This window comes from Oncorhynchus gorbuscha, linkage group LG01 (genome assembly GCF_021184085.1).
Source record: "Oncorhynchus gorbuscha isolate QuinsamMale2020 ecotype Even-year linkage group LG01, OgorEven_v1.0, whole genome shotgun sequence".
In the NCBI taxonomy this organism is placed as follows: Eukaryota; Metazoa; Chordata; class Actinopteri; order Salmoniformes; family Salmonidae; genus Oncorhynchus; species Oncorhynchus gorbuscha.
The window spans coordinates 78923975-78948156 of record NC_060173.1 but is presented as its reverse complement, the minus strand read 5'-3'; the positions used below and the strand labels follow the sequence as shown (position 1 = coordinate 78948156).

The 24182-nt window shown below is 43.4% G+C and overlaps 2 protein-coding genes across 13 annotated transcripts in view; both read right to left on the bottom strand.

The window, feature by feature from the left end:
* Positions 1-20874, bottom strand: part of LOC124043209 (mitogen-activated protein kinase kinase kinase 20-like) — a 45287-nt gene extending 24413 nt beyond the window's left edge. The window contains exons 1-9 of one of the 3 annotated variants that reach the window (XM_046361521.1): positions 20677-20874; positions 11883-12080; positions 11268-11355; positions 8452-8553; positions 7978-8043; positions 7792-7820; positions 7539-7676; positions 2172-2258; positions 1696-1770 (exon numbers count right to left, since the gene is read on the bottom strand). In XM_046361521.1, coding sequence (XP_046217477.1) covers positions 1696-1770; positions 2172-2258; positions 7539-7676; positions 7792-7820; positions 7978-8043; positions 8452-8553; positions 11268-11355; positions 11883-12041 — 744 coding nt within the window. In that variant the 5' untranslated portion in view covers positions 12042-12080; positions 20677-20874. Of the gene's footprint in view, positions 1-1695; positions 1771-2171; positions 2259-7538; positions 7677-7791; positions 7821-7977; positions 8044-8451; positions 8554-11267; positions 11356-11882; positions 12081-18029; positions 18970-20676 lie in introns of those variants that run through there. The other 2 variants (XM_046361532.1, XM_046361541.1) reach the window with 2 other exon arrangements.
* A 323-nt stretch (positions 20875-21197) lies between these two features.
* The window catches only part of rapgef4a (Rap guanine nucleotide exchange factor 4a), a 53220-nt gene continuing 50235 nt past the window's right edge, over positions 21198-24182 (bottom strand). For 9 of the 10 annotated variants that reach the window (XM_046361433.1, XM_046361448.1, XM_046361501.1 and 6 more), the window contains 6 exons: positions 23875-23965; positions 23330-23380; positions 23012-23099; positions 22470-22534; positions 22207-22261; positions 21198-22109 (listed from right to left, as the gene is read on the bottom strand). In XM_046361433.1, coding sequence (XP_046217389.1) covers positions 21982-22109; positions 22207-22261; positions 22470-22534; positions 23012-23099; positions 23330-23380; positions 23875-23965 — 478 coding nt within the window. In that variant the 3' untranslated portion in view covers positions 21198-21981. The remainder of the gene's footprint in view (positions 22110-22206; positions 22262-22469; positions 22535-23011; positions 23100-23329; positions 23381-23874; positions 23966-24182) is intronic. The other variant, XR_006840280.1, reaches the window with a different exon arrangement.

Here is a 24182-nt window from a genome sequence, read left to right as displayed (position 1 = left end):
TTCTCCGGAACTTGAAATTGGTTTGTACCTCAAGTTCTGTGAGGTGGAAGGAATTCCTTTGTTCTCCAAGAAAATCTACTCTCTCTATACTGTGTGTCCATGAGGAGATCCTCAGGAATTTACGACGTCTTTCTGACCACAGCAACCTAGTTGAAAGAGGCAAGGGGGAGGCAGGGAGAGGAGGATACCCAAAGAGGCCAACGTCATGACAGCGTACAGAGGCCCATTATCAGCAACCATCACTCCTGTGTTCCAATGGCACGTTGTGTTAGCTAATCCATGTTTATAATTTTAAAAGAAAAGTACCCGCAAAGCACCATCTCAACGTCAACAGTGAAGAGGCGACTCCAGGATGCTGGCCTTCTAGGCAGAGTTGCAAAGAAAAAGCCATATCTCAGACTGGCCAATAAAAAGAAAAGATTAAGATGGGCAAAAGAACAGCCTCTTCGTTGTTGACGTTGAGACTGGTCTTTTGCAGGTACTATTTATTGAAGTTGCCAGTTGAAGATTTCTGAGGTTTCTTTGTTTGTTTCTTAAAACTAGACACTCTAATGTACTTGTCCTCTTGCTCAGTTGTGCACTGGGGCCTCCCACTCCTCTTTTTATTCTGGTTAGAGCCAGTTTTCGCTGTTCTGTGAAGGGAGTAGTACACAGCGTTGTACGAGATCTTCAGTTTCTTAGCAATTTCTCGCATGGAATAGCCTTCATTTCTCAGAATAAGAATAGACTGACGAGTTTCAAAAGAAAGTTCTTTGTTTCTGGACATTTTGAGCCTGTAATCGAACCAACAAATGCTGATGCTCCAGATACTCAACTCGTCTAAAGAAGGCCAGTTTTATTGCTTCTTTAATCAGAACAACAGTTTTTCAGCTGTGCTAACATAATTGCAAAAGGGTTTTCTAATGATCAATTAGCCTTTTAAAATGATAAACTTGGATTAGCTAACATAACGTGCCATTGGAACACAGGAGTGATGGTTGCTGATAATGGGCCTCTGTACACCTATGTAGATATTCCATAGAAAATCTGCCGTTTCCAGCTACAATAGTCATTTACAAATTAACAATGTCTACACTGTATTACTGATCAATTTGGTGTTATTTTAATGGACAAAAAATGTGCTATTCTTTAAAAAACAAGGACATTTCTAAGTGACCCCAAACCTTTGAACGGTAGTGTGTGTCATTTAAAAGGATCTGTGTGTGTGAGGATGTCGGTGTGTGTGTGTGAGGATGTTGGTGTGTGTGTGTGAGGATGTCGGTGTATGTGTGAGGATGTCGGTGTGTGTGTGAGGATGTCGGTGTGTGTGTGAGGATGTCGGTGTGTGTGTGAGGATGTCGGTGTGTGTGTGAGGATGTCGGTGTGTGTGTGAGGATGTTGGTGTGTGTGTGAGGATGTCAATGTGTGTGTGAGGATGTCGGTGTGTGTGTGAGGATGTCGGTATGTGTGTGAGGATGTCGGTGTGTGTGTGAGGATGTCGGTGTGTGTGTGAGGATGTTGGTGTGTGTGTGAGGATGTCGGTGTGTGTGTGAGGATGTTGGTGTGTGTGTGTGAGGATGTCGGTGTGTGTGTGAGGATGTTGGTGTGTGTGTGAGGATGTCGGTGTGTGTGAGAGGATGTTGGTGTGTGTGAGGATGTTGGTGTGTGTGAGGATGTTGGTGTGTGTGAGGATGTTGGTGTGTGAGGATGTCGTACCTTTGGCTCAGTCACCCAGCACTTCCTCATCAGCTCAGCGAAACTAGTTGGGCAGCTACTGGGAATGGTTAATCTCTGGAACAGACAGACAGGATCAGTCACACACACACTCACTGTTCCCATTTCCCTGAAAGGATTGCAGTAGTTTCAGCTTTCAGGTCTGAGGTCGGGATATTGGTAGAGCATTCATGTCAGGAGGCCGGTCAAATACACTGATGACTCATGTGACTGGAGACTGTGAATGCGGACAGTGCACGATTGGGATCAATTGGCTCCGGCCCATATGACGATCTCCCTACTAGCTATGCTGGTTTGTGATGACTGACATGATTCCTGTACAGATGCACTAGCTCATTACGAAACACTGCCAGGTATGTGTCTCTTCACAAAATCTATTAGCATAGATAAAGGAAGCAGCAGCTGTTCCTAACTGCATAACGAGTAAAAGGGTCAAAACAAGCGTAGCTGTACATTACCTCACTCTTCTCCACCACCAGCCAGGCGACTTGTAATCCCTCCAGGCCTTTAAAGGGAATCTCCCGGGTGAGCATCTCCCACAGAACCTGACACAGGGAGAGACGTCGTGGTCAGTCAATGAGCGTAACGCATCTAGCCCACAGACTGCATGGTCTGCTCAGGGTCTTCCACTGAACTGAGACACAATACAGACTTTACATATCAGATACCATATTAGGAGAACGGAAACCTTGCATGATATGAAATGGAGTGCTTGTTTGAAAATGCTAATTGATACACATGACTCATTTTATTATACACATCACATCATTTATAAGACGAGTAAATATCATTGTTCACTATGTAAGTAAACCCTTGTGTAAGTGAAAGCCAGGTGATTGTGATAGAACAGAGTGTTGACCCAGACGCTTTCCTGGCCTGAACCCAGGTCCGGCTCTGTTAGTACACTGACTGTTTATGACACTCAGGAGTCAAGCCCTTGGCTGGCTGGGTGACACAGAACGCGCCTCATATGCTCTGTCACTCCACACTTCACACCTTCTCCGTCACCACGCAGGAATGTGGCCAAGCAGTCATATACACAAGCTGGCAGATACAGTGCTGAGCTCTACAGCAGAGTCTCGCAACTCAATCGCTGGTTGAAAACTGTTTTCTGTCCCTCCCAAAACATAGAATTTGTAGATAATTGGCCCTCTTTCTGGGACTCACCCACAAACAGGACCAAGCCTGGCCTGTTGAGGAGTGATGGACTCCATCCTAGCCGGAGGGTTGCTTTCATCTTATCTACCAACATAGACAGGGCTCTACCTCCCCTAGCTCCACAATGAAATAGGGTGCAGGGCAGGCAGCAGGCTGTTAGCCAGCCTGCCAGCTTAGTGGAGTCTGCCACTAGAACAGTTAGTGTAGTCAGCTCAGCTATCCCCATTGAGACCGTGTCTGTGCCTCGACCTAGGTTGGGCAAAACCTTAGCAATCTCACTAGAATAAAGACCTCCTCCATTCCTGCCATTATTGAAAGAGATCGTGATACCTCACATCTAAAAATAGGGCTACTTAATGTTAGATCCCTCACTTCAAAGGCAGTTATAGTCAATGAACTAATCACTAATCATAACCTTGATGTGATTGGCCTGACTGAAACATGGCTTAAGCCTGATGAATTTACTGTGTTAAATGAGGCCTCACCTCCTGGTTACACTAGTGACCATATCCCCCATGCATCCCGCAAAGGCAGAGTTGTTGCTAACATTTACGATAGCAAATTTCAATTTACAAAAAACCCCAGACGTTTTCGTCTTTTGAGCTTCTTGTCATGAAATCTATGCAGTGTACCCAATCACTTTTTATAGCTACTGTTTACAGGCCTCCTGGGCCATATACAGCGTTCCTCACTGAGTTCCCTGAATTCCTATCGGACCTTATAGTCATAGCAGATAATATTCTAATTTTTGGTGACTTTAATATTCACATGGAAAAGTCCACAGACCCACTCCAAAAGGCTTTCGGAGCCATCATCGACTCAGTGGGTTTTGTCCAACATGTCTCTGGACCTCCTCACTGCCACAGTCAAACTCTGGACCTAGTTTTGTTGTGTATCTTAATGTTTTTCCTTATAACCCTGGACTATCAGACCACCATTTTATTATGTTTGCAATCGCAACAAATAATCTGCTCAGACCCCAACCAAGGAGCATCAAAAGTCGTGCTATAAATTCTCAGACAACCCAAAGATTCCTTGATGCCCTTCCAGACTCCCTCTGCCTACCCAAGGACGTCAGAGGACAACAATCACATAACTGAGGAACTCAATTTAACCTTGCGCAATACCCTAGATGCAGTTGCACCCCTAAAAACTAAAAACATTTGTCATAAGAAACTAGCTCCCTGGTATACAGAAAACATCCGAGCTCTGAAGCAAGCTTCCAGAAAATTGGAACGGAAATGGCGCCATACCAAACTGGAAGTCTTCCGACTAGCTGGAAAGACAGTACCATGCAGTATCGAAGAGCCCTCACTGCTGCTCGATCATCCTATTTTTCCAACTTAATTGAGGAAAATAAGAACAATCCAAAATTTATTTTTGATACTGTCGCAAAGCTAACTAAAAAGCAGCATTCCCCAAGAGAGGATGGCTTTCACTTCAGCAGTAATAAATTCATGAACTTCTTTGAGGAAAAGATCATGATCATTAGAAAGCAAATTACGGACTCCTCTTTAAATCTGCGTATTCCTCCAAAGCTCAGTTGTCCTGAGTCTGCACAACTCTGTCAGGACCTAGGATCAAAGGAGACACTCAAGTGTTTTAGTACTTTATCTCTTGACACAATGATGAAAATAATCATGGCCTCTAAACCTTCAAGCTGCATACTGGACCCTAGTCCAACTAAACTACTGAAAGAGCTGCTTCCTGTGCTTGGTCCTCCTATGTTGATCATAATAAATGGCTCTCTATCCACCGGATGTGTACCAAACTCACTAAAAGTGGCAGTAATAAAGCGTCTCTTGAAAAAGCCAAACCTGGACCCAGAAAATATAAAAAACTATCGGCCTATATCGAATCTTCCATTCCTCTCTAAAATATTTGAAAAATCTTTTGCGCAGCAACGCACTGCCTTCCTGAAGACAAACGATGTATACGAAATGCTTCAGTCTGGTTTTAGACCCCATCATAGCACTGAGACTGCACTTGTGAAGGTGGTAAATTACCTTTTAATGGCGTCAGACCGAGGCTCTGCATCTGTCCTCGTGCTCCTAGACCTTAGTGCTGCTTTTGAAACCATCGATCACCAGATTCTTTTAGAGAGATTGGAAACCCAAATTGGTCTACACGGACAAGTTCTGGCTTGGTTTAGATCTTATCTGTCGGACAGCTATCAATTTGTCTCTGTGAATGGTTTGTCCAAATCAACTGTAAATTTCGGGGTTCCCCAAGATTCTGTTTTAGGACCACTATTGTTTTTCCTAGCCACCGTGCTTCTACACCTGCATTGCTTGCTGTTTGGGGTTTTAGGCTGGGTTTCTGTACAGCACTTTGATATATCAGCTGATGTAAGAAGGGCTATATAAATACATTTGATTTGATTTATTCACACCCCTTTACTTTTTCCACATTTTGCTGTGTTACAGCCTGAATTTAGAATGTATTAAATTGAGATTCTGTGTCACTGATCTACACACAACACCCCATAATATCAAACTGGATTTTTGTTTGGAATTTTAGAAATGAATAAAAAATGTAAAGCTGAAATATCTTGAGACACTAAGTATTCAACCCCTTTGTTGTGTGGCAAGCCTAAATAAGCTCAGGGGTAGAAATGTGCTTAACAAATCTTATAATAAGTTCATGGACTCATTCCATGTTTAATAAAAGGGTTTAACATTATTTGTTAATGACTACGTCATCTCTGTACCCCACACATACATCTATCTGTAAGGTCACTTAATCGAGTAGTGAATTTCAAGCACAGATTCCACCACTAAGACCAGGGAGGTTTTTCAATGCCTCACAAAGAAAGGCACCGATATCAGACGCTGAATATCCCTTTGAGGTGAAATTATTCATTAGGCTTTGGATGGTGTATCAGTACACTCAGTCACTACAAAGTTACAGGCTTCCTTCCTAACTCAGTTGCCGGAGAGGAATGACACTGTTCATGGATTGCACTATGAGGCCAATGGTGATATTAAGACAGTTACAGAATCTAATGGTTGTAATATGAGAGAACTGAGGATGGATCAACAACATTGTAGTTACTCCACAATACTGACCTAAATGACAGAGTGAAAAGAAGGAAGCCTGTACAGAATAAAAAATATTCCAAAACATGCATTCTGTTTGCAACAATCCCCTTAAAATGTGGCAAATAAATAAACATTTGTCCTGAACACTAAGTGTTATGTTTGGGGTAAATCCAATACAACAATAGTCATTTACAACATTAGCAATGTCTACACTATATCACTGAGTACCACTTTCCATATTCTCAAGCATAGTGGTGCCCGCATCATGTTATGGGTATGCTTGTCACCGGCAAGGACTACTGAGTTTTGTTGTGATAAAAATAACGGAATACAGCTAAAAGAACAGGCAAAATCCTAGAGGAAAATCTGGTTCAGTCTGCGTTCTACCAGACACTGGGACACGAATTCACCTTTCAGCAAACTCTAAACTGTAGTTGCTTATCAAGATGACATTGATTGGTCTTGAGCGGCCTAGTTACAGTTTTGACTTAAATCGTCTTGAAAATCTATGGCAAGACTTGAAAATGGCTGTCTAGCAATGATCCACAATCAACTTGACAGAACCTGAAGAATTTTCAAAAGAATAATGGGCAAATATTGTCCCATCCAGGTGTGCAAATCTCTTAAGATACTTACCCCAAAAGACTCAGCTCAGCTGTAATCGCCGCCAAATGTGCTTCTACAAAGTATTGACTCAGAGGTGTGAAATAGATATTTCTGTATTTCACGTGCCAACATTTCTAAAAACATGCCGTCACTTTGTCATTATGAGGTATTGTGTGTAGATGGTTGAGAAAATAATTATGAGTCAAGGGATATGAATACTTTCTGTACACACACGCGCGCACAGCCATGCGCAGTAGCACACACACAAACACACACCAACACCCACACACACACTAACATATACCAAGGCTTCATACTCTCTCTCTACTCAGGGGTGACAGATTACATTTTCTGATGATGACAAGAATGAGGCAGAAAACATATGGAATCGCTGTTAGTACTTCTACAAAGGTCAATAATGCCACTCACGTCTACTTTTCAAGTGGATGTAATGCAGGCATGAAAATGTCATCTCTGTAAAGTCTGTTTCTTCAAGTGCTAGGTACTGTTTGATTGACAGTTTACTCTCTCGACCATGAAGTTGCAACAGTGGCATTAGAGCTATTTCTTTCCCAAGCTGGTTCAGTCCCTAAATCTCCTCTGATGGTTTCTGTCGTTAAATTACAGTATACTACTGTAAATAAAATTCCACCTATAAGTTGATACATATGGACATCACATGCAGATTGTCTTGCAGCATCAGTTTGAGAATAAAAATAGCCCAGTCTAAGTAACTATGGACTCCCGAGTGGTGTAGCCGTCTAAGGCACTGCATCTCGGTGCAAGAGGCGACACTAGTCCCTGGTTCGAATCCAGGGTGTATCACATCTGGCCATGATTGGGAGTCCCATTGGGCGGCACACAATTGGCCCAGCGTCATCCGGGTTTGGCCGGGGTAGGCCGTCATCGTAAATAAGAATTTGTTCTTAACTGACTTGCTTAGTTAAATAAAGGTTACACAACTATTGTACTGAGTATCCAACAGCTGGTCAGTGTGTGTCCTATGTGTTGGTCACTTACCACACCGTAGGAGTACGTGTCACAGGTCTCAGACACGGGCAGGCTCTGGATGACTTCCGGGGCCATCCAGGGAAACGTGCCTACCAGGGACATGTGTGTGGTGTGGGAGTGGAACCGGGATGCCCCAAAATCACAGATCTACGCAGGGGGGGAAACAGGTGGTCCCGGGATTTAGCAAGGGTTGGGGATTAAACCGTTTTGGGTGAAGCCAGTATGCAAATGTCAGATCACTTGCATGTGCAAACAAATGTACCTTAAGAACTTTGTCTGCCGTCACAACCACTGCAATAGAAAACAGGAGAATGTGTATTTTTAGTTTTCTTCTAATTCAGTTTATGTAATATTTGCCTCTGGCTAAAGACATAATCAGTTTGACCAGATATCTTTTGTACAGACTGAAACAGACACAGAGATCATGCAGATGGATCTGAAACCTTACCATTCCTGGACTTCAGATCCCTGTGGATAACCTTGACCGGGGCCTCTGAGTGTAAATAGTGCATGCCTAATGGAGAAATAAAGCACATTTCATCTGACTGAGGTCAATGTGCAACCAGCAGAGGTAAACAAGGCTGTGTTCGTCTGTGCTCTCCTCCATGCCTCCCTCTCAATGCTAATTTATTATGCAAACTAAGGACATTGATTAATCACATTTAGGCCTATATGTTTTGACTTCACTTGTTTTCAGTGAGACCCGAATTCTATAACAAATATGCCTAGAATAACAATGAGTTGGAATAGACCATAGCGGACAAATCTGAATTATATTCTATTGTTAAGTTGGTAATGAGCTAAAACAAATGTGGAATCTCAGCGGGTGGTTTAGTTAAGTCAAATGGCTAAGCAAAAATTCCTAAACAACATGTAGCATTGCCTGGTTTAAAGTAGGTCCTACAATGAATCGTGACTGTACCTTTGGCAATCTCCATGGCCCAAGTCATAACCTGTCCCAGGTCCATCTCCTCACTCTCTGCACTGGACAGATAGTCATACAGGGACCCTCCACCGGCATATTCTGTGGGAAACACATACAGTCCTAAGACTCCCAAATCTACACTTACATTGCACTGCACCCTTAGAGAAAAGGGTTCCAAAATGGTTCTTCAGGTGTCCCCATAGGAGAACCCTGTTTGGGTTAATAATTTTGCACGCCCAATTTTTCAGTTTTTGATTTGTTAAAAAAGTTTGAAATATCCAATAAATGTCGATCCAATTCATGATTGTGTCCCACTTGTTGTTGATACAGTTTTATATCTTTATGTTTGAAGCCTGAAATGTGGCAAAAGGTCGCAAAGTTCAAGGGGGCCGAATACTTTTCATTAATAATATTAATTGACCTGACCATGTTATGCCCTATTATAAATCCAGGAAAGATGTCGGTTATTGAACTAGTCATTTACAGTGTGTGTTTTAGAAGTGAACACCAGGGCTTCCTACGGATTTTTTTCCTTCTAAATGGTAATGACCGATGAAAGCTGTAACTACAAAAAACAGTTCTGTGAAAGTGGTTAATTGTAATGGTATTGCATGATTAGGTCCGCCTACTGGAAAACAAATACTGAGCCATCTCAATATAATATCTCTTAGATAGGCTCACTTTTTATCATTTGGCTCTGTACTTTGTACTTTTTTTTACAAGACGGGCAAATTCCATAGATAATGCATCTCCCTGAACTGCTTTCATCATACAACGTTTTTCGATCAGTCACAGTTTAGCCTCTCAAAGTGAGTATTGAAGCATGAGTTAACTGAAAGGAATGATATAACCTGCTATGACATTAAAAAGTTACCTTTTCTCTAGTAAATTTAGGTAGTTATTGACAAACTCTCTGCCACGTAGGTCAGCAGAGACAAATGTCTTCACCTGATAGATACTTAAGCAATAAGGCCCAAGGGGGTGTGGTATATGGCCAATATACCAAGGCTAAGGGGCTGTTGTTAGGCACGACGCAAAGCGGCCATACACCACAAACCACCTTATTGCTATTACAAACTGGTTACCAACATAATTAGAGCAGGAAAAACAAATGTTTTGTCATACCCGTGGTATACGGTCTGATATACCAAAACCTTCAGCCAATCCGAATTCAGGGCTCAAACCACCCAGTTTATAATGTTTGTTAGATTGCTGAGACAACAGTCCCTGATATATGAGCAGACAGGGGACATTTATAACAGAGCTGATGAATGTGGATATGGCATGGTCAGAATGGTCATTAACATTTTTTCCTTTATCTCTTGCTAATTAGATTCTGCTTTGATAAATATAGACAGCAGCTCCTTGACAACCAGCCAGCCACTTCTCTCGCACTCACACAACACTGGCCGGAGGAAGGAAATGTCAAGTCTGAGAACTCTGTGAAAGATTTCAACATTACTGCCTTGTAACCGACTATAACAGTACAGGGCTAATATACGACTGTATTTTAAGACATAAACACGAGGGAAGCAAGCAGAAACATCAAAGGAGCATCTTTTTCCATCTAGCAACGTCTCCCGATTGCAAAGATATGAGGGTATTTTCCAATTCCTCAATCCATGAAGTAGCACCCAACATTTATGCAATGGGATTTAGGTTTTTCCCAACTAGGACAGGACGTTTCCATACAACAGCCTTCCATGATCTATGAAAGTAGAGCAGGAGCCGGCAGAGTAAGCGTGTGAGTGTGGGTGGGTAGAATGGGAAGGAATTACATGTCATAGTTAAATGTCATTTGTCTAAATCATTCTAAAAGCAGAGGTCGAACACTTCCAAAATGACCCGATTGCTTAGGTCACTGTTAAGCCAGACCGTGAGAGGAGATCACAAGCAAAAGGACAAAGACTTAAGCTTGCCCAAACAAGGAGTTATAGGGAACAAAGATAGAATCAAGTCTGAAGCATACCAGAAAGTACCATAAAAATGAGAGTGTAGAGCATGCTTAAAACCCCCTAAGGAAGAGATTAGGGAGGAAATGGAGTAGGTAAACTCCAAGTAGTAAAAGAAGGTAGAAAATTCAAATCAATAGTAAATAAATATCTAGAGTGAGCAGTGAGCAGTGAGCAGTGAACAGTGAGCAGTGAGCAGTGAGCAGTGAGCAGTGAGCAGTGAGCAGTGAGCAGTGAACAGTGAACAGTGAGCAGTGAACAGTGAGCAGTGAGCAGTGAGCAGTGAACAGTGAACAATGAGCAGTGAGCAGTACGCAGTGAGCAGTGAACAGTGAACAGTGAGCAGTGAGCAGTACGCAGTGAGCAGTGAACAGTGAACAGTGAACAGTGAGCAGTGAGCAGTGAGCAGTGAGCAGTAAACAGTAAGCAGTGAGCACTGTCCTATTCCTATCAACAGCAGTGTTATTCACCACTCACTGGCTGAGAGAAGTTCATAGCTAACATCCTAATCATGGGAGCGTTCAGTCTGCCAATGACTGCCGTGTGATAAGATATTCTGAGCATGAGCAGGGAGAGGACTGTCACATGGCATGAAATTCAGAAACATTCAACATGAACAAAAAGCCAGCAGCATGTTATCTTACTGAACCCTAAAGTCATCTACCAATACTGTTAATATAGACCACAGCACCATTCAGTTCTAAGCAAACAAAATAGCTGTGAGACAAGCATGAACAGATGGTGATTCCCGGTTTTCCATTAAGGCGACGGATGTAAACGTGGTCTGAAGCTGCTGTGGAGATAATAGCTGTGGTTACTATTGGATGACAAACTAACCCGATAAGGGTTGCATGGACTTACCGGTGACGATTCCATAGTTGGGTGCTTCAAGGATCGCCCCATAGAACTGAATGATGTTGCGATGGCTGAGCACACTGAGGATTTCAGCCTGAACAAAAAAAGACGGAAAGCAAAAGATACAGACGGCATAACGGCGTGGCAAATGTTGTTGCAGAACGGGACTGTGTTGCATTTTCCGTTCAAACTGAATTGGCTTGGCTATGCATTATGTTAAGCCGCTGAAGATCAATGGCTATCAGTGAACTCTTTCTTAAAGTAAAGGCTCAAAGTTATGCACACCCCGCCATAGGCCTGGAGATCAAATAGAATATGCATGAATAGGCATATCAGATGTGTTTTTTTTGTCTTAAGACAATGAGGCCATCACTTACACAAAATCTCCAGACTAAGAAACACTTGCTTTAATTGGTCTTAATATGATCTCTCATTTGGCAATAATCTTTCTTTAAAGCATACAGTATGTGCCAATTCTGTGCACAAGGCGAGGAGGAGCATAATGACTATGACTGATGGGTCCCAAACGTCACCACAACCCACTAAACGGGAGCAATTACAATGATTGCTACACCGACAATTAAAAAGTATATGAAAAGCCTCGGCAATTACGACTCCTACCTCATTTTCGATCTTGAGTAGCTTTTTCACCGCCACCTCTTTGTCCTGAGAGATCCACCTGGCTCGGTACACGCTCCCGAAGCTGCCACCGCCGCAGTTCTCATAGAAGTGGATGTCATCAAACCTGATTTGCACGAAGGAGGCGCTGAGAGACGACATCTCATAATGACACTCGGACCCAACTCGACGTCTGTCTGTCTGGAGGACCACAGGGAAGGAGACAGTGGAGGAGGAAGAAGAAGAGGCACAGTTCACTAAAACGTTTTTCTTTTTCTTTTAGAACCAACGCTCAAATCTGTCTCAGGTTTGTCCCCCCCCAAAAAAGACCCCTCTGATTCCTCAAGTAAAAGTCCTGCGCCGGTGGCACACTAAAAGAACAGCTGTACACTAGAGCACACCATTAGAGAGTGTGTGACTGGATGTGCCGCTAACAGTACCCCAGGGAGGCCTCTGTACCATTGGCTATGCCTGCCCGGAGTGGCACCGTGATATCTCAGCCAGTGATTTACGGGACATTCAACGTGCCTGCCTGCCCCAGACCTACGTCACACAGTCACCACTACCAGTAAGCACTGAATGAGTGGCCCAGGATCCTCCGTCAGCTTGAATAAGGACTACGGCATCCCTGGCATGCATTCTCCACTCTGCTGTGATCACTTTGCACAAAATACACGCGGCCAAAGCCACAGACTATTCCAGAACAGTCTAGTGTGGTCTGGACATGTAAGGCGAGCGAGTTAGACACAGCAGAGCTCATAAAGGGATCGCACCCTCTAGTCTCCCATGAAGCACTGCAAACTTGGAACGACACACAATCACTACACGCTTGTTTTAAAAAATGCGCTCAAAGAAGGTGCTACACACCTCTAATTCTATATTCAAAGAACAGTGACTGTGTTTTCCTAATGCATATCAATTGCAATGTTTAGGGAGCGGGAACACCTGACCAAAGCATCAAACTTGTGCCCACAGACAATGAGCACATTTTGTTTGCACATAACCTAAATGCATCCTGTAAAGAAACAATCCCTACATTACAGGAAATTGTAGCTCGGCTGTTGTTCATAAGTTACCCATTTTACTGCTCAGCAATTATGGCTTTTAAGAGGCTCTTACTTGGACCTGAATCAGGATTGCTATCCAACCCGGGCAGAAAATGCCTCCATTGTCACAGAGGGGAGTCAATGCTCTCTGCTAATTTATGGCTATTCCTGCTATACTTAGCCTCACACCAATCTTCCCAGTGCATGAGCAGCTCTGACATTTGCTGTGGCCACTCAAGACGCCAGGGTTGCTGGATGTTATTGGAGCACACACTCTACTTTAGGGCTCGTTTCTGCCTGTCCTCACTGGAACGTAAACACTCTGCTGCAGACATTGAAATAATGGACCAATACCCACGTGGAAATAAACTCTGCGGATAGTACATTTTGGGGTGAAATAATCAAATGTATCGAGTTACCTCATCTGCTTTACCCATCTATATCATCCCTGTGTTGGATGTCATTACTGTAAATATTGATTTAGGTATAACTCAGCTATATCAGTAAACACTGTAAGTGTCCCATCAGGAAGTCCTAACTTCAGCTCCAGGGAAGCTGCAGTGTTTAAACTCTAACATCTTGATTACGTACGTAATCAAAATGACTCCTGGGATGTGCAGTCAATAATTCAGCCAGGGCAAAACGGCACTAAGGATGAAACAAAACTTGATCAGCTGAAGTTCGGGACAGTGATACTACACTGAATAGGCTACCGTGTATCAAGTACATTGTATTGTGGACAAAATGTTGGAGGGTCAAGATTGTCCTCTTCACTCCCCTCAAATTCTCCACCACCCTAAGATAATACATTTGATTCAAGAAAAATGTAATACGCAATTTGTGGCATAAACCGCTATAATTACTAATATCACTAGCTCATGCTAGTATAGATACTGGTGCACCCAAGAGGACCGAAACTGGTTACAACTACTGTGCTCTGTTTGGAGAGATCACCATATCAAGGGAAACAGTGGGTGAGCTACTGTATGGGAGGGGACCATCATTGGTGTTTATGCTGCTGCACGCACCACACCCAAAATACGTATAAGCTACCCACTGAGCAAAAACTGGTTGAAACGTTGTTTCCACGTCAGTTCAAGAAGAAAATGTCATGTGAGGATGTTGAAACAACGTGGAACATTTATTGGATTTGCTAAAAGTAATCGACGTCGGGGAATTGTAACCTTTTTTCAGTGACATTGGCGACATGTTTGATTGATTTCTTATTGAATTCACGTCAGTTGACGACTCAACCAAAGGTAAATCAAAACTAGTCGTTGAAATGACGTCTGTGGCCAGTACGTAGTGCAAGGCTGGGATTCATTCCAACCTGCCACAGCAATGTTTACGCAGTGTCTTTACAATACTCATCCTGTCCCCACACACCTCTAATTCTGAAAGCTAAAGCAAACCTGCGAGGGGAGTCGCCCTGGTAGTAGTTTTTTTTATTATACAGTACCCAAGACCAGTCTGAGTTAATTTGACCATGGGAAAAAAAGACCTAAGGAAATGTAGGTTATTTAAACTCAGCCTAAAAAGAAATGTCCCTTTTTCAGGACCCTGTCTTTCAAAGATCATTTGTAAAAATCCAAATAACTTCACAGATCTTCATTGTAAAGAGTTTAAACACTATTTCCCATGCTTGTTCAATGAACCATAAACACTTAATGAACATGCACATGTGGAACGGTCGTTAAGACACTAACAGCTTACAGTTGTAGGCAATTAAGGTCACAGTTATGAAAACTTAGGACACTAAAGAGGCCTTTCTACTGACTCTGAAAAACACCAAAAGAAAGATGCGCAGGGTCCCTGCTCATCTGCGTGAACGTGCCTTAGGCATGCTGCAAGGAGGCATGAGGACTGCAGATGTGGCCAGGGCAATAAATTGCAATGTCCGTACTGTGAGACGCCTAAGACAGTGCTACAGGGAGACAGGACGGACAGCTGATCGTCCTTACAGTGGCAGACCACGTGTAACAACACCTGCACAGGATCGGTACATCCGAACATCACACCTGCGGGACAGGTACAGGATGGCAACAACAACTGCTTGAGTTACACCAGGAACGCACAATTCCTCCATCAGTGCTCAGACTGTCCGCAATAGGCTGAGAGAGGCTGGACTGAGGGCTTGTAGGCCTGTTGTAAGGCAGGTCCTCACCAGATATCACCGGCAACAACGTTGCCTATGGGCACAAACCCACCGTCGCTGGACCAGACAGGACTGGCAAAAAGTGCTCTTCACTGACGAGTTGTGGTTTTGTCTCACCAGGGGTGATGGTCGGATTTGTGTTTATAGGAATGAGCGTTACACCGAGGCCTGTACTCTGGAGTGGGATAGATTTGGAGGTGGAGGGTCAGTCATGGTCTGGGGCGGTGTGTCATAGCATCACCGGACTGAGCTTGTTGTCATTGCAGGCAATCTCAACGCTGTGCGTTACAGACATCCTCCTCCCTCATGTGGTACCGTTCCTGCAGGCTCATCCTGACATGACCCTCCAGCATGACAATGCCACCAGCCATACTGCTCGTTCTGTGCATGATTTCCTGCAAGATCTGAATGTCAGTGTTCTGCCATGGCCAGTGAAGAGCCCGGATCTCAATCCCATTGAGCACATCTGGGACCAGTTGGATCGGAGGGTGAGGACTAGGGCCATTCCTCCAAGAAATATCTGGGAACTTGCAAGTGCCTTGGTGGAAGAGTGGGTTAACATGTCACAGCAAGAACTGGAAAATCTGGTACAGTCCATGAGGAAGAGATGCACTGTGGTACTTAATGCAGCTGGTGGCCAGTTCATAAGGGTTACCTGGAGAAAATCGGACCTCTCTGAAATGAAAATGGATGACCCCCCCTTCAGCATATTTGAACTAAATACTCCCTAAATGCTTGAAAAAAGGGACTCTCCCCTATGCCCAAAATAAAAATGAAAACATATAGTGAATAGCAGATAACATGCCTACCGTTTACCAGAGACATAGATATGTAGTTTTGGAAATTGTTCTTCGTCCTGCAAGCAGTACATTGAAACGCAGGAACTTTGATAGCGCACAAGGCTGCGAGATAGATAGAAGGTTGTGGGTTCGCAGACCACCATGGACAAGCGTAGGGGTGGAAAGCTCCATCCCGATAGCAGCCGCACCAATGTTTTGGAGGAAACACTGTGCACCTAGCGACCTGGTCAGCATTCACTGCGCCCAGCCCGCCACAGGAGTTGCTAGTGCGCAATGAGACAAGGATATCCCTACCGGCCAAACCCTCCCTAACCCGGACGACGCTGGGACAATTGTGCATCGTCACATGGGCCTCCAGGTCGCGGCCGGGTGCGACAGAGCCTGGGCTCAAACCCAGGGTCTCTGGTGGCACAGCTAGCACTGTGATGCAGTGCCTTAGACCACTGCGCCACCCGGGAGGCCCTCTTTTATAAACATTTCATACAATTCTACATCATTTTACATGGAGACCTTAGAATAATATGTTTTATCACCACACATTACAGCCTGAGAATGGACAGAGAAATAGGCTGTGTTCAGCTTATCATATTTACCTAATGTCAAATCAGTGTGTTTTGTTTGCAAGGAAACTGTCCCTGTTTGCAAATAATGAAATCTTCTGAGGCATCATTATAAATGTGAATATGGTATCCAGGTATTTCACAACTTCTTTCTAGCATAAAGCATCTTGGACCAAAGCTCTGTTATGGTTCACTTTTTATATTCAGATCCGTTTTATTTTTTTCAAAATCTAACCCTTTCCTGCAGTCGAATGATCTTAGCACCCTCTAGTGGCTTAATGGGTGGAATGTTATTAATATGTTTAATCATTTCATGATGCAAATACATTTAGAAATCAATGCTGAAAATCCGGTGTTTCTATATCAAACGGTTTTGTTATATTTCAGTTGTCTGATGTAGAGAAAACAGACGCCTCGCCTCACATGTCCTCAACTGGCAGCTTCTTTATCCACAAAAACACCAGTCTCAACGTCAACAGTGAAGAGGCGACTCAGGGATGCTGGCCTTTTAGCCAGAGTTGCAAAGAAAAAGCCATCTCAGACTGGCCAATAAAAAAAAGATTAAGATGGGCAAAAGAACAGACACTGGACACAGGAACTCTGCCTAGAAGGCCAGCATCTCGGAGTCGCCTCTTTGCTGTTGATGTTGAGACTGGTCTTTTGCGGGTACCATTTAATGAAGCTTCCAGTTGAGGACTTGTGAGGTGTCTGTTTCTCAAATTAGACACTCTAACGTACTTGTACTCTTGCTCAGTTGTGCACCGGGGCCTCCCACTCCTCTTTCTATTCTGGTTAGAGACAGTTTGCGCTGCTGTTCTGTGAAGGGAGTAGTACACAGCGTTGTACGGGATCATCAATTTCTTGGCAATTTCTCGCATGGACTAGCCTTCATTTCTCAAAACAAGAATAGACTGACAAGTTTCAGAAGAAAGTTCTTTGTTTCTGGCCATTTTGAGCCTGTAATTGAACCCACAAATGCGGATGCTCCAGATACTCAACTCGTCTAAAGAAAGCCAGTTTTATTGCTTCTTTAATCAGAACAACTATTTTCAGCTGTGCTAACATAATTGAAAAAGGGTTTTCCAATGATCAATTAGCCTTTTAATTAGCTTCCAGCTACAAAAGTCATTTACAACAATAACAAGGCGAGTCCCAAATGCAGACACAGAAGGCAGCTGGTTGAGCTCTGATATTTATTATTACAAAATGGGTAGGCAAAAGGCAGGTCGGGTACAGACGAGAGTTCATAAACCAGGTCAGAGTCCAAATGGTACAAGACGATAGGCAGGCTCAAGGTCAGGGGTAGGTAGACTGGTCAGGCAGGCGGACTCGGAGTCAGGACAGGCAAGGGTCAAAACCAGGAGGGTGACAAATGAGAGACTGGGAAAGCAGGAGCTGGGAAACAAAACCACTGGTTGACTTAACAAACAAGACAAATTGGCATAGAGAGACAGGAAACAGGGATAAATACACCGGGGAAAATAAGCGACACCTGGAGGGGGTGGAGACAATCACAACGACAGGTGAAACAGATCAGGGTGTGACAGTACCCCCTGGGGCACCACCTGGCATCCTACCTGGGTACATACCTGGTTGACCGGGGTGTCGGCAGTGGAAGTCGGTGATGAGGGCTGGATCCAGGATGTCTGTAGTGGGAACCCAGCACCTCTCCTCCGGGCTGTAACCTTCCCAGTCAACCAGGTACAGGAAACCCCTTCCCCGTGGTCGAAACACCCAGGAGGCGTTTTACCGTGTATGCCAGATGGTGGACAGGTGAAACAGACCAGGGCGTGACATTTAACGGACAAAAAAAATGTGCTTTTCTTTCAAAATCAAGGACATTTCTAAGTGACCCCAAACTTTTGAACGGTAGTGTATATAATGTGTAATATTGGGTTGCAAACTCAAAAATATAATACATTTCAACTTTATATCTGACATGGTACAGATGTGTTTTTTAAGCGCATAAACATGTGTGTAAAGTGTATACTTGTTTCAAAGTAGATTTGTTTAAGACGACCAAGAGTGTGACCCTGATTTAGCCTACTGCAGTAAATTAAGCTAACAAGGGGTAGGCCTATTGTAATGAGTATGATCAGAGACAGACTTCTAGTTTCAAGTGCAGGACGCAGCAGGTGTTTATTTAGTAAATGACCACAGGAGGAGGCAGGTAGCAGGGTCCAGGGACACGCAGAAGGTCATACACAGGGAATCCAAAAAGGGAACAGTACAGGCAGGGAAAAAGGCTAGTAACGTAGTCCGGGAGATCAGGCAATAGGAAGAGAACAGGAAAAGCAAAAGTAAAGGCAAGGACGTGAGGATAGCCAAAAACTATGATACACGAAGGGAACTAAAATGGAAATAAACAGAGCTCCGAATAGAATGTGTACAAAAACAAACAACACCTCACAATGAGGTGGCAGCGTAGCCTAGTGGTTAGAGTGTTGGACTAGTAACCGGAAGGTTGCGAGTTCAAACCCCGAGCTGACAAGGTACAAATCTGTCGTTCTGCCCCCGAACAGGCAGTTAACCCACTGTTCCCAGGTCGTCATTGAAAATAAGAATGTGTTCTTAACTGACTTGCCTGGTTAAATAAAGGTTTTAAAAAAATAAACAATGATGGGGTGCATAGAACTGAACTAAATAGTGTGTGGAAATGACATACAGGTGTGTGAACTGGTGATCAGAATTCAGGTGATTGGGATCTGGAGAGTGAGCTGCGTTTAAGGGATCTATGTGTTTGAGATTGAGCTGGAAAGTGAGCTGTGTTCAGAGGATCTATGTGTTTGAGAGTGTGAGCTGTGTTCAGGGGATCTATGTGTTTGAGAGTGTGGGCTGGAAAGTGAGCTGTGTTCAGGGGATCTATGTGTTTGAGAGTGTGAGCTGGAAAGTGAGCTGTGTTCAGGGGATCTATGTGTTTGAGAGTGTGAGCTGCGTTCAGGGGATCTATGTGTTTGAGAGTGTGAGTTGGAAAGTGAGCTGTGTTCAGGGGATCTATGTGTTGGAGAGTGTGAGTTGGAAAGTGAGCTGTGTTCAGGGGATCTATGTGTTTGAGAGTGTGAGTTGGAAGCAGACGTTACACCTATGCTTTTTGCCATTTTCTTTAATATAAGGAAGGCCTATGGCATACCTTCTCATACCTTCTCATACCTTCTCAAATCGAGTCCTGGTTTTAACTTAACAACCCTTCACTGATATGAAGATAGGCTATTTAAAGAGTGCATTGTGGGTGGAGGAATTGGTCAAACAATCGATGGATAGCAGCCTATAGCCATATTCTGTCTGTCAAGCAGGTAGACTAATCTCTTATATCTTAAATAGGAAGAAATAGGCTCCAACATAAACCCCTCTTGTTGTTAGTAAAGTCAAATTAAAACGAAGATGGTTTAAATGAATGATGCCTACTCGAATTTGCCTAATTTCAGCACCATGAGCTGTCCATTTCAGATTGATTGTGCAGCGGCTGCCACTTCAAGTTTCAGCACCAAGTTGATTGAATCTGGCTTATTGTGAGGTCAATAACTCCAATAAATACACAATGGATAAGTGTTCTGCAGCAGCATAAGACTCAGGAAGCAAGTACATTTTCTTAGAAATATGACTTGGCTCTGAGCTTCTCCAAGCACTTCGTATAGCCTATATAGCTATGGATCATTTGATTGAGACCACACTAAATAGCCTGTAGGCGCTTGATATTGTGTACCCATTAGAGAATCAGAGATGAGATGTGGTATCGGACAAATTAAATGACCCTACCATGGACTAGAGTTTAAAAATACTAAAAGGTTGCCCTGACTGAAATGAAAAAGCATGACCCTCCCCCATTTTCTGTCAGGTCCCCATTATGTACATTTAGAACCATCCCTAATGTGTGACTAGTCAAATCTGGGTTTTATTGAATTGAGCCCTTAATTGTGTCAAATATAATTTAGCAAGATAAAGACACTTCAGCAGCTAAGGATTAACGTAAGGCTTTTGAGGCAAGACAGCCCATTTCCTCAATGACACCCATGTTGCGCATAACTAAGCACTTTTACGCACGAGACCAAGCATTTGCCAAAAAAAAGACAACTGTAAAATAAAAGATATAAATCATAAGATTTAGGTTATTGGTCTGGTACGTGATGTTTACATCACGCATTAATGATTATTACAGCTTTCAAAAAAGTATGTAATTGAAAACATTTCATGGCGCGTAGGCTAGGCTACAATGAAACCTAATGCGATATTACCTACCTTTGACTTTTCCAACAAATAAAACTGTCAATCACAGTCTGACAGATCCAAGGTGTAGCGTAACTTCTGTAGGTAAACATATAACCAAATACAGTACTGTAAAGACCCCACTTTCGGCACCCGAGCGTGACGTCTATGATTTCCCCATACGGTGAATTCTAGAGTTACCCAACTTCCTTGACCCGGGCTACCAAACGCTGTAACACACAAGAGAGAAGGTCCCAACATATTTCGAGTACTTTCACACAAATTCTGATGACAACAGCTCCACTCCATGGACAAAATCTGTACACCCCAAACGATATTAGCACCACACAGTCGTAGCAGCTATCTTATAACAACCAAAACCTGCAGTTTTAGGGAATTTAATTCGTTTTCCTATCATCAAAAGACTACTATGGCAGCATGAAACGGCATTTGAAATATTATCTAGGCTACTCTAAAATATGTCATCAGCTCATAATTAGTTGTTATAAAAAAAAGAATCAATGGACATTCAAATGAACAGCATAGTCAGCAGATACATCTAATTCGTTTTTAATATTTACAGAATAAACATGGGGAAAACATCTTGCTGACAATAGTTACCTCATAGATTGTTATAGAGGAATGTGCTCACATATATCCAGCCCAACATCTCAAATCATTGCATGCTGAGGTCATAATAAATAGAGGAATACATTGTACAAGGTGTAATAAAAAGCCACAAACTAAAATATGTATAAATATAATCTGATTTACAAAAAAGATATGAAACCACAACTGAATATCAGGATTTGCAATTGATGAGGTCAGGGAGTGAAATAAAAGCCAATGTTTCCATTCGGAAAAAGTTTCCTAACTAACATCAACCGGACATGGATTTGTGCAACAATCTAATGGATGATTATTTCCAAAAGATCCTTCGCTTTATACATTGTGTCCTTTTCATGGGGCAGGTGACTTCAAAGTATCAAGTAGACCTTCAGGGACATAAGAATGAGATGAATTTGAAAATGCTGTGAAATTTAAACCAGGCTGCCTGCCTGTTGTTTACAAAAAAGAATGTAAACAATACACTTAAGGAAACAAAGAAGCATAGATGATACTGACATTTGAAATACAGTTGAAGGTGGAGCTGATGAACTCTGTAGCATCTAAAATGATACTTGACAATTACATGTAATAATGTGACGTTCCATGTAGCAGAGTAGGTATGTGTGTGTACTGGTATAACATACTGTATAAAGCAAGCTTCTTTTTGGCAGTAGAGCAGCCGCATGTGACATGTGTCTGTCCAGTGTTCGTCCAGTGTCCAGGGAGGATTCAGGTTCTGCGAGGCTCCAGTCTGTGGGAGAGCTGAGACAGTGTTCTCTGGTTGTCAATAACAGTCAGTTGGCGCACGTAGCTCCGCACGTCCGGGTGGTTCTTACTGGTCTGCGACGGCTCTGCACCTGAGAGAGGACGAGGAAAACACACTTTTACTGAAACAACGTCCTGTTGGAAGCCAGTCAAGTGAAGACTACACAGAAGAACCGTATGTTGACTTACCGAATGGTAGACTTCTGCAGTATCTCACAATCCTCACTGTATTAGCGATCATTCGCTGGAAGAAAAAAAAACAACACAACTGTTATCATTGTGAATTTACACAAATAGAGAGTCACACACTATATGTAAGCGCCCAGTAATTGATTGGGTGAAACACCAACGTTTCGGCATCACTGTGCCTTCTTCAGAGTACCATTAAGACTGTAGACTTCCCATGTAAAATAATATCATGTACAAATATATATCATATTGGAGTGCCTTACCATTTTCTCAAAATTGACCAAACTGTCAATGAACGTCTTGTTTCCATCATGAGTGAATGTCATGTCTGAAAAGATAATTGCAATATGATTACACACATAGAGAGAGCATATTTAGCCTGGCAGGTAGGAGCATTGGGCCAGATCGAATCCCAGAGCCCCTGAACAAGGCCGTTAACCCCCTGTTCCCCGGGCGCCATGGATGTCGATTAAGGCAGCCCTCCGCAACTCTCTGATTCAGAGGGGTTAGGTTAAATGTAGAAGACGCATTTCAGTTGAATGTATTCAGTTGTACAACTGACTAGGTATCCCCCTTTCCCAGTTCCTAGGAGTGGAATTGACCAGAGCAAACAATATAGAAGCAACTGTAGTTACACTGTGTCGCAGGTCGACACTCCAAAACAGGAGGTCAAAAGTCGCCGATCTTCACACAAGAGACAGTGAAGATAAGCCTCTCAATAGTCAACAAATGGGTGAGATAATGTGTAAACAACATGGAGGGTCATGAAGGCAGTGGAGAGAGAGCTGTGTTGTGTTGCACTGACCTTTGATCAGCAGCGGCATGAAGGGAATGATGGGTGGGTCCAGCTTGGCCACAGTGAGCCGGTACGCCCGATGGTTCCTGGACGGGTCCTGTGGAAACACTCACACTGTTCTGAGATCTGCCATAACCATGTTAAGTGGGCACATCACAGTCACAGCCAAAGATGGTGCTGCTCAATCCATACATTGCTCGATGACAAATGACCGTGGAAGGAAGTTTCAATTCAATATTTGAATAAAGAGAAGCTATAGAAAGCAAGGCTAGAGACTGTGAGTGGATGAATAGTTGATATGGGGCTAAAATGGTTCATGCTACTCACCATTAAGCTTTCAAATTCACTGTAAAATTTCTTGAATTTGCTGGGTAGTTTCTGTCAACACAAATAACAGGGAAGGTTAACAGACAGTTGAAATCTCCATATTCTTGGGCAGGTGCTAAACACGGGTGAGTGTTGTTGGACAGACAGATAGACAGTGAGGGACAGACGGACAGACTGACCGACACAGTGACAGACAGACAGACAGACTGACCGACACAGTGACAGACAGACAGACAGACCGACCGACACAGTGACAGACAGACAGACAGACAGACAGACAGACAGACAGACAGACAGACAGACAGACAGACAGACAGACAGACAGACAGACAGACAGACAGACAGACAGACAGACAGACAGACAGACAGACAGACAGACAGACAGACAGACAGTGACAGACCGACAGACCGACAGACCGACAGACCGACAGACAGACAGACAGACAGACAGACAGACAGACAGACAGACAGACAGACAGACAGACAGACAGACAGACAGACAGACAGACAGACAGACAGACAGACAGACAGACAGTCCGACCCACCTCCCAGGTCTGACTCAGTCTGCTCACGGCTGGGTTGCTCATGCCCATGATGATAGCGAAGAAGGAGTTGAGGTTCTTATACTCCTTACAGCTGTCACATAGAGAAAATAGTCCAATGATTAATCAGGATCAAGTCACATGTTACATGTGACTAATGTATGTCACCATAGGGGTCTGGAGAGGAAACACATGGTACATGTACGTTCAGCCACTTACACATTTGTTCGTCTTGACATATAAACCTTCCCCTTAGGGATGGATTGGGAGGGTTGCCGGACTGTACCCTACAGCTAAGTGTGTGTGTGAGT